Below are 14,729 nucleotides of genomic sequence, written 5' to 3' on the forward strand. Positions count from 1 at the left end.
CTGATTAGGTCACCCTAAAATTTAAAAACCCAAAGCTCTACATTAGGCACATGTCATTTATCTCAACATTCTAATCATGAAAAATAAACAAGAATAAAAAATTACATATTTAAATTGTAATGTGCACATTGGATTACTTCTTCAAATGTGTTATCAGAACTCACAGATAAAACAAAAGTAATAAAAAGATTGTGTTAAAATATTACATTTAATTTTACCTAAAATATAAATTAAAATAAGGCATAAGAAAAACTTTGAGACCACAATACATATATGGAAAACTGACCACTGAAAGATGCAAATAATTCATACAATATAAGCTTTAATATATAAATTAAATGTCATTTCATCAGCTGTTAGTCACATCAGTCTAAACTTTACCTTATATATTAAAATATTAAAAAGCTAAAAAACATCATTGCAATATAGATTCAATATGGGAAAATACATATTTGTGGCTTTTATACACAATCTAAATTAATCCATTCTATACAATAGTTTTCCAAAATATAAACGGCACTTTACATGCAACAGAACATACCAGGCTGGGTGTCCTAATATAATTTAATATAGAGAAAATAAAGAGAAAACACCTTTTTAACAAGACAGTTACACAGTGGAGGTGGAATGTAGAATAAGATTTTGCCTTAACACAATCTTGGGTAAGAGTAAAGAAATATGAAAAAGGACAATTTCTACTACTTTCAATTAGCATTTTTTAAATTGAAGAATACTGTGATTTTATATTTTCTAACTGTATCACAAACAGAAAACATGGAAGGTAGGGGAGAAAGCATGATCCCCTTTATGAATTTTAAACATCAGCCCTGCCGCCTATGGGCTGCATTTAGGCTCCTTTCCTGTTGACAGTTTCCTAAATTATTTCTGCCACTCTTGAGTTGCGCATCAGTAATCAGATGAATTTCCCAGACTTCTTTATGCCATTGTGTAACCATAGCTGCCACAATGTAATGCCACAAGAAGTCTGTCCTTGAGTATTTCTTTACTTGGGTATTCAGGTAACTTGAGCATGTTGATGCTTTAAAAGACAAATATACCACCATTAAATGGGAAATCTATGAAATTTCTGATTGTTTTGTCTAGCAGTGAAAACACTACTCAAAATTAACATAAAACCACCCTCTCAAATTTGCATTCAAATTGGAAAACCCTGAAGTAGTATTTAAAAAGAAAAAAGAAAAAAAAAAACAAAAAACTGCTGCATTGCAGTTTCCTTTAGCATGCAAATGTAGTGGAATAAAATAAGTTCCTTTCAGCCTAAAATAAATAAGCAATAAGGGAATTTAGTTTGAAGTGATGGTGTAACTCAGTGATACTTATGACAGTGTAACTTCAGTGATACTTGAACTACATTCAATTAAATTATAGGTAGTTTCCTCAAATATTTTCCCTACCAAAAAAGGGACAGGCAAGGGATTATGTTGCTACTTATTTATCAGTGATTCCAAAATGCTGCAAACAGGTTACTGTTGAGGTTTTCCTCTCAATGCAGCAGTCGTCAGACCTTTAATCTTTCAAAATTAATCAAGACACTTCACAATGCATTTAAATAAACAATTTAACATACCATGTGCTTGAAGTTGGTAGGAGATTTGGGGTATATGGCACAGCAGCAATTGTAAAGTTCTGCAATCCACTTCCACCCATGATATTAGCAAATCCACCATGTGGGACCCTGGAACTAAGAGTTCATATCTTAGTTGTAATCATGAAACAAAAATCTTTGTGATAGATAAAATATATTCAACTCTAGGGCACTGACAAGGTGACATTTTTGGTTCTGCAAAACTCCAGCTCATTATTAAAAGATACTTTGTGGCCAGTTAGCAAGTTTCCATGGAGACTCTCCTCCACACTTTTTTTTTTCTTTTTTTTTTAAGATTTTATTTATTTGACAGAGAGAGCACAAGCAGAGGGAGAGAGAGGGAGAAGCAGGTTCCCTGCTGAGCAAGGAGCCCGATGTGGGACTCGATCCCAGGACCCTGGGATCATGACCTGGGCCGAAGGCAGCCGCTTAACCGACTGAGCCACCCAGGCGTTCCTCTCCTCCACATTTCTATAAGCCATACTGTGCTTTCAATTGGCCATTGCACATACCTCTATTATTGCACATAGCATACTGCATGTACAATTGTTTTCTTCTATGTGTCTCTCCCTACTCAACTGGGACTAATTTGAGGACCTAAATGTGTGTCATATCTGTATTTGTACCCCTGGGGTTAGCAAAATGACTGGCATCTAACATTCATTCATTAGATATCTGCCAAATACATGAATGTTTGCTTGATTAATTCAAGCAATATAGAGGCTCATAGACATAATCCAAACAATTTCCTACATGTGAAAAATATCTAGGGTCTGATGGGGTTCAGGGCAGGCCATCCCCAAATATGCCACTTAGGCATACTAATTATTTCAAATTAAAGTTACTTAAAAACAACCAGTGCAAAAAGGACACTTTAACCTTCCTCTGTCTCCTTGAAAGCAGGAAATAAATCTCCCATGTGAAAGGTACTCTCCCTGTACCAGAAGGTAAAGAAACATCCTATGACCAGAGATAGGGAATTCAGGGCTGAGAAGGCTATAGAAACAAACCTCATTACTTCTTCACCAATTTACTATCCTAAGCATAAACTTCTTTGTCTTTTCAATTCTTCAAAAATGTATTGTCTCTTTGTCTAAAAGGTGTAAACCCTACTTACTTTGGTCACTTCTCTGAGACTCATATTTCTATAAGCTCCAAAACATATGGATTAAATTTGTTTTCTACCTGTTAATCTGTCCATGTGAATTTAATTCTTAGACCAAGAAGAATAACTTTAAAAGGAAAATTTTTCCTCCCCAACAGGTCACAGGGTTTTTGTTTTGTTTTGTTTTTCACTGTGGGAAAACTAGAATATTCTTTGTATTTCTGTTCCAAAGATTCACAATATCAGATGTATTTCTTTTTTAATGTCACCTAACATAAACATGACAAGACCACATTCAAATTCGAAAACCCCAACAAAATGCATAAAGAGTACTAGAAAATTTAATCTTGGGTACATGGCTACAGAGAATATAATTGCAACTTCCTAAATTCTATTGTTCACATTTGAAAGACATTATTTCAAATTAGCTTTTGTATGTATCATGATTAAACAAACTGATCCTGTAAAACATTTTGTTTTTAAACTGAGATGCTATGGTGTTTTTTAAATAAGAATGATGACCAAAAAAAAAAAAAAAATTTAATGTATAGGTACTAAAGGTATACTCAGAAGTCTGACTAGTATTAGAAATGTCTTCTAACATAGTATTCTTAGTACAAAGCATAATTTAGTTCATTTAAAAAAAAAAAAAAACTGTTGAACCTTAAATAGCCAAAACAATCTTGAAAAAAGAAGAATAAAGTTAGAGGTTTCACAGTTCCTGATTTCAAAACTTAAACTACAAAGCTATGGTTATGAGAACAATGTAGCACTGGCATAAAGACAGATATACAGAAATGGAATAGAATATCCCAAATAAATTCTTGCATATATGGCCAAATGATTTTCAACTACAGTCCTAACATTCAATGGAGACAGTGTGTGCAGGGGGAGAGGGAAAGGGAGAGGAAGAGAGAATCTCAAGCGCACTCCCCGCTGAGCATGGAGTCCAACATGGGCTCTCAATCTCACAACCCTGAGATCATGACCTGAGCCAAAATCACGTTGGATGCTTAACCGACTGAGCCACCCAGGCACCCCTAGGATGACCATTTTAAAGAAAAAATACAAAAATTAAAAAAACAAAAAACAAACAAACAAACAAAAAACAGAACACAGTAAGTATTGGAAAGGGTATGTAGAAACTGGAACGCTTATGCATTGCTGGTGGGAATGTAAAATTTACATCAGCTGTGGAAAACTGTATGGCTGTTTCTCAAAAAACAAACACAGAATTAGAGTATATAGCCCAAAGAATTGAAAACAGAGACTAAAAAAGATTATTTGTACATCCATGTTCATAGCAGCATTATCCACAAAAGCCAAAAGGCAGAAGCAACTCAAGTGATCATACACGGATGAAGGAATAAGCAAAATGTGGTATATACATAGAGTGGGTTATTATTTATCCTTAAAAAAGGAAAGAAATTCTGACATATGCTATAATGTGGATGAACCTTGAGGACACTAGGCTGAGTGAAATAAGCCAGTCACAAAATGACAAATGATGTATGGTTCCATTTATATGAAGTACCTAGAGTAGTCAAATTCATAGAGACAGAAAATAGAATGCTGGTTGCCTAGGGCTGGGGGGAGGGAGTATGAAGAGTTAGTGTTTAATTGGTAGAGTTTCAGCTGCAGAAGATAAAAAGGTTTGGGAGCTGGATAGCGGTGATGGTTGCACAACAATGTGGATGTGCTTAATGTCACAGAACTGTACTTAAAAATGGTTAAAACGTTAAATGTTATGTACTTTCTGCCACATACACTATAAAAACTGTGGAAAAATGGACCAAAATTTTCTGTTTAAAATTATAAATGATGGGAGCTTGGGTGGCTCAGTCGTTAAGCATCTGCCTTCAGCTCAGGTCATGATCCCGGGGTCCTGGGATCGAGTCCCACATCGGGCTCCCTGCTCGGAAAGAAGCCTGCTTCTCCCTCTCCCGCTCCCCCTGCTTGTGTTCCCTCTCTCGCAGTGTCTCTGTCAAATAAATAAATAAATCTTTAAAAAATATAAAATCATAAATGATATCTACACATTCACAGGGGGAAAAAATAACAATCCAATATAAATAAATCTCTAAAAAAGAGCAGTTTTCTTTTATAGCTGGGAAGTTGTTTGGTTGCTCTTAAATGCTTTACTGATGAAATGCCTGAACTTACCTTAGAAATCCAAGTGAATATTAAAAGTCTTGTTAATAAACACTAATTGCATGAGCAATTCCTACCTAGGGCAAAAGAATAGCTAAAGAAGATCTGGACATGTGTGTAAACTGAAATAAAATTCAACATTAGTCTATGCCTATTAAAAAGGCAACCAAAAATGAAAAGGGATAAAAAGCCAAGCCGTTCTGAATTTCCTGTAGAGGTAGAATTTAAAAGTAAGTACACCACTTTATCAGGATAAGATGAGAAAATGAGACTTGATACCGATTCTTACACAAATTAAATACAGTATTTCAACATCTGAATGATCAATCTAATGTTTTTCATGTCACCAAATTTTGAAAAATAAGCTTAAAAATCTAAAGATTTCCCAATTTTAAGATCTAAATTAAAATTATACTGTAAACTGATATTCACAAACAATCTCTGAAACTTTATTCCTCTTCTTCTAAACTACAAACAAATATGACTCGGCTCCGTACTTGAATAATCAGTGAATCTTAAGATCATGGCTCATCAAGCTTAAGTATGTATGAGAAAAATAAATGAAATGGTCTTTGGTTGAATATTATGACACTTGGATTATACAATGTAAAATTACACTCAATAAAAAGACATACTTCTATTTTATACACAAAGAAATCATCAAGTCTGATCTTCATTGTTCTTAAGGGGTAACGAAACAATAGCGTAGTAAGTCATTTAATTAAGATGGTCTTATAGACCAACAAAATAATGTTACACCATAAAACACTTAAAAATTACTTTTGGCATTGATTCTTGGTTCTAATAACTGGAACACATTTGACTTTTCAGTAAGGTTGCACTAAACTATGGACACAGAGTAAGGCAGATTTTAATATCTAAATATAAACAGATAATCAGAATTTTCCAGAAAGTGCTGTTGAAAAAAAAAATACAAACTAAGTTCAGAATGGCAAATACTATACCTACACTTAAGCCTAATTAATCGAAAGTTAAGGTTTAAAAAGACTTAAAATTTACTCAGTCTGAATTCAAAACAAGGGCTCTGTAGACTTAAGTGTTGAAAGGTGGCTTCTTTGGCATGATGGGAAAGCTTAGCTCTGTGTTGTTCCCCTCAGCTTCCTTGGCTTCTATTTTTTACTCACATCCCTCACACCTCAGTTTAATTAAGGATTCACAAGCTACACTTCATGTCCAGTTAAATAATAAACAGTGCAATTCTTTTCAGTACTGCTAACAATGACTATATGATTGACCTGGGAGAGGCACTCTGTATTACTAATACAAGAGCTTTTTATTCTACAAGAGCAGCAACTTAACAGACATTTTTAGTACTAGAGAACTTGAGTAATTGTAATTGTTATCTGCACTTTAAAAGACTCATACCAACCAAATCATGGTGGTGGGGATACAATAACCCATTAATTGGTGTTTAGATATAAATCATTTAGAAAATAGTAAGAGCCCTACCTCAATACATAAACCAAAATAAAATCCAGATGGCTTAAAAATTGGAAAGTAAAAACAGGAACTATAAAAAGTTAACAGAAAAAAAATGTAGATAAACATATAATCTTGGGAGTGGGCAAGGATTTATAAAAACCACAAAGAAAAGTACTGATACTCAACTTACAAAATTAATACTTTGATTTTATAAATTTTATAAAGTAAATTTATAATTGAAAATACATGGAAATCTGCATATTTAACTTAATGAAGTTAAAAGGCAAATGATAAACTGGGAAAATTATTTGCAGAGTTAATGTCCCACATAAATAACATTTAGAACTGAATTTTTTAAAATGACAATGGGGCACCTGGGTGGCTCAGTCATTTAAGCATCTGGCTCTTGATTTCAGCTCACGTCATGATCTCTGGGTCATGAGATCAAGCCCTGTGTCTGACTCCATGCTCAGCGGGGAGTCAGCTTGGGATTCTCTCCTTCTCCCTCTTCCTCTCCACCCGCCCCTCCTCTGGCTCTCTCTCTCAAATAAATAAATCTTTAAAAATAAATAAATGACAATAGAATGCATAAAAATTAAGACAGGCAATAAAAATAAAAATAAATATATAAGAATTATATAAATAAAAAATTATATAAAAATAGAAATGAGGGCGCCTGGGTGGCTCAGTCAGTTAAGCATCTGCCTTCGGCTCAGGTCATGATCCCAGCGTCCTGGGATCAAGTCCACATCGGGCTCCCTGCTCGGCAGGAAGCCTGCTTCTCCCTCTGCCCCTCCTCCCTGCTTGTGCTCTCGCTGTCTCTTATGCTCTCTCTCAAATAAGTAAAATCTTCAAAAAAAAAAAAAAAGAAAGAAAAGAAAAAGAGATGATTACATCCTGTACTGATGGGAGTAAAAGGAATAGGCTCTCTCATTCCCTGTTGATATGAGTACTGGTATCTTTCTGAAGGGTAAATGAACAATATGTATCAGGTTATAACAATTTATATACTTTCGTATCCAAAAATTTCCCTCCTAAGAATTTTTGCTATATAAATAATCAAACTAGCCCACAAGTGTATAAGTGCAAGAATTCCTTATTTGTTTAGCATTATTTATAAGCAGGAAAATTTAGCAATGAAGGACAATATCAATGAAGGAAGGTCCATAAACTGAAGAATAGGTAGCCATGAAAAAATCAGATCTATAAATGGAACAATTTTTAGTAATATGTGGCTAAATTCAAAAGTTATAAAAGAGGAACAATGTTTTTAAAAAGTAGAAATTTAGGGCACTTGGCTGGCTCAGTTGGAGAGGCATGAGACTCTTGTTCAGGTCATAAGTTTGAGCCCCAGGTTGGATGTAGAGATTACTTAAATAAACTTAAAAAAAGAAAGTAAAAAAATTTATGTATGTGGGAAAAATTCTGGAATCTCAGACACTTGAGATTAGAAGTGATTTTTTTATTGAAATTGTCTAATCCTCCTACATAGAATATATAATTTTTAATTCTTTTCATTAAATTACCCAAATCTCTGGGTATTTCTTGGCATTAAGAAGCCAAAAAAAACAACACAACACTAAAACAAGGTTTTCTTTCATATCTTTAGCCTATAATCTGTGAATATTCATGTTCTCTCTTCTTTTTTAAGATTTTATTTTTAAGTAATCTCTACACCCAACATGGGGCTCAAACTTACAACCTCAAGATCAAGAGTCTTATGCTTTCCCAACTGAGCTAGTCAGGTACCCTAAATGAATATTCATGTTTTATTTATTGTTTAAATTTAGATTATAGTGTGATACCAACTATTTTTCTAATTATGTAGCTAAAGGACTTAGAAAATAAAGCAAAATGTTAAATTATTATCTCTGAATAGTGGAATTACTTAATGAATTTTCATTTTCTTCTATCTATATTCTTCATTTTCCAAATTTTCTATAATGGCTATGGACTACTTTTAAGATAAGAAAATACTGGACTTTAAATTACATATATATTTTATTAGGGCGCCTGGGTGGCTCAGTCGTTAAACGTCTGCCTTCGGCTCAGGTCATGATCCCAGGGTCCTGGGATCGAGTCCCGCATCGGGCTCCCTGCTCAGCAGGGAGCCTGCTTCTCCCTCTCCCACTCTGCCTGCTTGTGTTCCCTCTCTCACTGTCTCTCTCTGTCAAATAAATAAATAAAATCTTTAGAAAATAAATAAATAAATAAATAAATAAATAAATAACATATATATTTTATAGAGAAATACACTCACAATTATGTTTTTAAAATAGAAAAAATAGACAAGTAAATACACAAATTGTTTATAATAGTTATTGCTGGCAGGGAGTGGTGTTCCTTATTTGTTTTAATTTTATGTGTGTTCCAACTTTCCTAGAAGAACCATGTACATTTATAATGGAACAAATGAACTATATTTCCATAAAGAGGAGGGCACAGATGAAATTCTAAGATGCTAAGAATGAAAATCAGATTTTTTTTAAACATCTTTCAGAAATGTAACTTAAAGGAGGTTAAAATCATCTAGTTTCCTAGTATCTGTGATATTTAATCAGTCCAAAAGTAGACTTTTCAAAGATATGTGGTATCACAAATTATTTTTTAGGCCATGAATCTTGAAATTTTAAAATCTGGTAAGAGGGCCGCTTTGGTGGCTCAGTTGTTAAGCTTCCGACTCTTGGTTTCTGCTCAGGTTATGGTCACAGTCAGGGTTGTGGGATCAAGCCCCACATCAGGCTCTGCACTCAGCACAGAGTATGCTTGGGATCCTTTTCCTCTCCTTCTGCCCCCCGCAATAAATAAATAAAATCTTTTAAAAAATTGGTAAGAACTGGAGAAAAACAGCTGAGTACGGATATTATAGATGTCATGCGTGCGTGTGTGTGTCCAGCAACACACAAATATTAAAAATTTGGCACTACCATTGATTTACCTACAGAATGAAAAGATTACCAAATTATAAAATACAATATATATGCTGATTGTCCTGATTGGAACAGTTTTTTTTTTATACAGTAATATACATTAAATAAACATTTGAGCACTACCACAGATTTTATCGTTAATGGCTAAATAAATCTTTAATACCTAAAAAATGGAAAGGGAGGTGGAAACTGACAATTCCAAGTAATAATGCATTTTGGTTGTTTAAGCCATCAAAACTGCAACACATTAAATTCTTTCCACCTTAGCATAAAAACACTTCTTACCTGCCAGTAACAAACTGCAAGAGAAGAACTCTCTCCTCTGGAGTAATGTCTTCCACAACTTCCCAGAACCACTAACAACAACAAAAAAACTGTAATTGTAGACAGAGTAATTGTAGACTTCTTAATACCCAAGAAATATGTAATATTCATAAACATATTTTATTCTATGAAACTCATTTATCAAAAATGCTTTCATACAAAGCTTTCATATGCAATATTCCCAGGAGAAGAATTTAGGGGAAAATTTCACTTTGTTAATTAATGTAGGTTTTCATCCAATAGTGCTGAAAAGCTTATAAAATTAAATGGCAAACTTAACTTCATTCTAAGCTCTGGAGAGATTTTACCTGAATAACTGGATCTTCTCTTTCATAGCCACTTGTGTATTCTGTATTTCTTATCCAATCACTCACATCAATTTCTGGCATGCCAGAAAGCAGTAGCTCCTTTGGGGAAGAAGAAAAGTATTTCATTAATCTTCATCAGGAAAAAAAAGCTATTACAATAAAACAGTAAATTTGCCTTAATTAGAAACTAATCCCATGTAAAACTGATTTATTTTTGTGACAGTTTCTGCATGTCATCAATAACAAGAACTTTTCATATTGATAATCTCAAATATTGCTGAGATGTGGAAATGTCTCCACACGATACAATTTCATTAAAACATGAGACAAATAAACACATGCAACAAGTTTACATTTGCAACAATTTTATGAATGTTATTATATTTGGTTTATGTTTAATTGTATGAATTTGTTAAATTCTAAAGAGACCACATATGCTCAACATATGAAAATGATAACAAAGACCTGAATAAGTCCTGGGTTAATAAGCAAAGGAAAAAATCATCAAGAAACTCTAGTCACTAGGAAAAAGAAGTAATATAATAAAAAGAGGTAATATAATAAAAATGGTTGTTTAAAAAAAAAAAAACAACAGATTCAGGCCTTTCAAGAACTCTATTTTGGAATGATTTGGATCCTCTAAAGCCAAAATTCCCCAGTGTGAGAAAAAAATGCAATTTCCTAATGACTTTTGGTAGTCTTTTTTTTATTAATGTGAAGATCATCAAACACAGTATTAATCAAATAAATAAAAATGAAATTAAGAATGTCAAAAATACTTACCATTATGTTTTCCAAGAGAAAAGAGAACATGGAAAGAGCTTGTCCAGATGGCTCAAATGAGCCCATATCTCACGACTGGATGTGTTTACACAGACAGATAAGGCAATGACCATACTACACTTAACCAAATACTGACAAGCCAGATCAGAAGAGTTTGGTGTCACAGACACAGATACAGTGTGGTTCAAAATCACGTCTCCTACAACAACTACTCATGCATACACCTGACTAGTACAGAAGTGTGCTCTGAAGAAAATTAATGAAGGCTAGTAAGAGGCTCTGACAACTCTTGTAGTTTCTAAGATCTATTCAGAGTCTACAAGGTTCTCCCTTTTCCAACATATCTGAAGCTGGATTTTCTTCATTTAGTTCAAGCAAACAACATATTACAACTGATTATACGTAGAAGGAGATATGAGAACCTACTTGTCTTCTATTAAGTAGATATTAAACCTACAAAAATGTAAAATACCACTCTTCTCACTATTTTTAGCTTTATCCTGGAAAATGCAATTTTCAATCTTTAAATGCTATTCATATTAATATGTAATGGATTGTTATTTCTACATTAAGTAAATATTTTACATTTTTGTTTTAATTTCAAATGCAATATATATCAATATAACCCACATGAACAAAAACGTTTGTTGTAAGGGTGTCCTAAAGCCAAAAAGTTTGAGAACTGCTGGCCTACGGTATATTTTAATCCTCCTTTCCATAGTATTATAAAATACCTTTACTAGATGGACATTCTGATTGTCTCCATTTAATAATCCAAATATATTCTCCACCATTCTTTGCACTATTCTGAGCCTCAGGAGACCAATTCTTGCAGACTGGCTTTCTTGCCTATCAGCTTTAGGTTGGGCTCCATCACTGGGAAACAGGCAGGATTCTGGAGGTGAGGATATTTCCTGCTCCCACTTTGCTTCAGCACATCTTTGCAGTAGCCATGTATCCTCAACTATAGCTATTATCAGATTCCCCCTCATTGGTATTTCAGGCTCTCACTGGGTCCTCGCAATACAATAGCCCCCCACTCTTACCCACAATTTCGCTTTCTGTGGTCTCAGTTACCACAGTCAACTGTGGTCCAGAAGCAGATGATCCTCCTTCTGACATACCGTCAGAAAGTTAATAGTAGCCTAACGCTAGGTCATGATATAGGCTATGTCATTCCCCTCACATCATCTCATCACATAGACATTTTATCTGACATCATCAGAACGAGGGTGAGTACCACACAATAAGATATTTTGAGAAACCATATTCATATAACTTTATTATAGTACATCGTTATAATTGTTATAAATATTATCAGTTTTTATTATTATTGTTGTTAATCTCTTACTATGCCTAATTTGTAAATTAAACTTACCCTAGGTATGCATATTTAGGAAAAAACATAGTATATACAACATTCAGTACTATCCATGGTTTCAGGCATCTACTGGGGGTGTTGGAACAGATTCCCTCTTGATAAGGGAGCACTACTGTAATTCCTCCACCTGTTTCTTCAATTCTACGGATGATAAAGCTTTCCACAATTGCTAGTCTCTGGATGCCTCCCTATACTCTTGTTATTCTTAACACTGCCACACCTCTGTAATAGCCCCTTTGTTAAAGTTTCGATCTGAGCCATCTGGGGAAATTCTGTTCCCTGGCAAGACACTGATACAGATCTGCCTAAAGGGAGTAAGGGATGAATTTTACACATTTCTTACAAGCCATGAGAGTTTGTTTAATCCTCTTCCCTTCTAGACTGAAGATAAGCTTTTAATAATATTAAGTATGCTTTCATTATTAATAATTATGAATAAAAATGACTGAGACTATATTCTCTCAAGAAATTTGAAGCATTTCATGAATATCATATTATTATGATTTTTGTGAAGAGGATGAAAGATCTTTATTATCCCACTTAACACCTGGGCAAAAAAAAAAAAAAAAATTATTAAACTGACTAAAAACAAGTAGATAAAATGGAATTCCACAATCAAAAGAACATACAGCAAGAAGATTTCAAGTCCCAATCAATAATTGTTTTTTAAAAATATGACAAAATAAATGAATTAGTCTGCTGGCAATGGCTATAACATATAAATCCCATGCGAATGGCCAGCAATGGAACCATGCAAATGTTCATAGCCATTAGCTTACCCAGTATTCATAGGGCTCAGTGTGTTAATACCAGATGCACATCTAGCTTAGATGCCTGTGCCAACTTTTTAAAAAAGTTTCCTATCCTAATGTAGCACAGCCCTTTCCTATGAAAGACATAAAGTCATACAAAAGGTTCTAAAACCAAGTCCCATTTATAACTTATGCCTCTGAGAGACAGTTTGGCAATACTGATGAAGACAGACCAGGCTCTAGGTCACAGAACATGGGTTCCCAGTCTGGCTCTAACACATACTCTATGAACAGGAGGAAGTTCTGTACCTTTTTTGGATTAGTTTTCCTCATCTATAAAATGAGAAAATTATACCTACATCAGAGGTCTGTTGTAAAAATTTTAAAAGTTAATAAATATAAAGTGCTTGGCAAATACTGCGTTTTTAATAATAATTTTCATCACTGCATAAATCAGGATTATGCTGACAACACTGCTTTTCCCAAATAATCCCTCCATCTCAATCAGCTCAACGTAGTAAAGCCAGAGTCTAAGAAAGATGAGGAATCCTGACCTAACTTCTAATAAAACCACAACCGAAGACTTAACTGTAGCAAACCTAAATATGAAAGATAAAAGAATAAAGAAAGCTTTTAGAAGAAAACATGGGGAAACACCTTCATGACCTTGGAATAAGAAACAGGTTCTAAAACACAAAAAAGGACACAAAAAAGATCCATTCATTAAAAAAAGAAAAAACAGGGGCGCCTGGGTGGCTCAGTTGGTTAAGCGACTGCCTTCGGCTCAGGTCATGATCCTAGAGTCCCGGGATGGAGTCCCGCATCAGGCTCCCTGCTCGGCAAGGAGCCTGCTTCTCCCTCTAACCCTCCCCCCTCTCATGTACTCTCTCTCTCTCATTCTCGCTCTCTCAAATAAATAAATCTTTAAAAAAAGAAAAAACAAGTAATAAACTGAACTGTGTTAAAACTAAAAACTTTTATTCACTAAAAGATAACAGAGCAGAAAATATTCACAATATATAAATAATAAACACTCCTATAAAGAATCCTATAAATCAGTAACAAAAAAACAGAAAACACAATAGAAAAATGGACAAATTACTTGAGCAAACACTTTAAAAAAAGAGTACAAGTGGCCAATGAACACATAAACACACTAGGGAAATGAAACACCACTACTGATCCACAAAAATGGTAAAAATGAAAAAGAAAATATCAAGTGGTAGTGAAGATATGGAATACCCAGAACTCTCATACCTATTGGTGGGAATATAAACTGACACACCACTTAAACTATTTGCAAATATCTATTATAATACAATAAATGTACACTCTATGTCCCAGCAATTCCACTTCAAGAATGCATACATATATCCTTCTAAAGACATGTACTAGAATGTTTGTAATAGCATTATTTCAAATAACCTGAAGCTGAAAAGTACCCACCAAATGTTCATCAACAATAGAACAGACCTCTCTCTCTACATATATATATACATACACACATACACTGACAAAATGAAATACTATAATACAATAAAAATGAACAAATTATAACTTCATCAATAATACGTATGATTCTCACAAAAAGTTGAGCTAAGGAAGGCAGATCTATTCTAGGTGACTATTCCACTTACATTACGTTCAAAAATGGGAAACCTAATCTATGGTATTTTTAGAACTCACAAGGGGAAGCCCGGGTGGCTTAGTCCATTAAGCATTGGACTCTTGTTTTTGGATCAGGTCAAGATCTCAGGGTCATTAGATGGAGCCCCACATTGGGCTCCGTACTCAGCAGGGAGTCTGCTGGAGATTCTCTCTCTCCCTCTGCCCCTCCCCATTCTCAGGTTCTCTCTAAAAAATAAATAAATAAAATCTTAAAGAAAAAATAGACTGATGAATCACTGAACTCTACCTCTGAAACTAATAATACACTATGTGTTAAT

General features: G+C 34.1%; 1 protein-coding gene across 4 annotated transcripts in view; it reads right to left on the minus strand.

Annotated features, from left to right (window-relative positions):
• Positions 1-305: 305 nt before the first annotated feature.
• The window catches only part of HACE1 (HECT domain and ankyrin repeat containing E3 ubiquitin protein ligase 1), a 96,476-nt gene continuing 82,052 nt past the window's right edge, over positions 306-14,729 (minus strand). For all 4 annotated transcript variants that reach the window (XM_045865235.3, XM_045865231.3, XM_045865232.3 and 1 more), the window contains 4 exons: positions 9,868-9,966; positions 9,521-9,591; positions 1,589-1,702; positions 306-1,039 (listed from right to left, as the gene is read on the minus strand). In XM_045865235.3, coding sequence (XP_045721191.1) covers positions 937-1,039; positions 1,589-1,702; positions 9,521-9,591; positions 9,868-9,966 — 387 coding nt within the window. In that variant the 3' untranslated portion in view covers positions 306-936. The remainder of the gene's footprint in view (positions 1,040-1,588; positions 1,703-9,520; positions 9,592-9,867; positions 9,967-14,729) is intronic.

Source organism: Mirounga angustirostris, unplaced genomic scaffold, assembly GCF_029215605.1.
Source record: "Mirounga angustirostris isolate CCGP_5_RB_7025 unplaced genomic scaffold, mMirAng1.0.hap1 SCAF_8, whole genome shotgun sequence".
NCBI classification, from domain to species: domain Eukaryota; kingdom Metazoa; phylum Chordata; class Mammalia; order Carnivora; family Phocidae; genus Mirounga; species Mirounga angustirostris.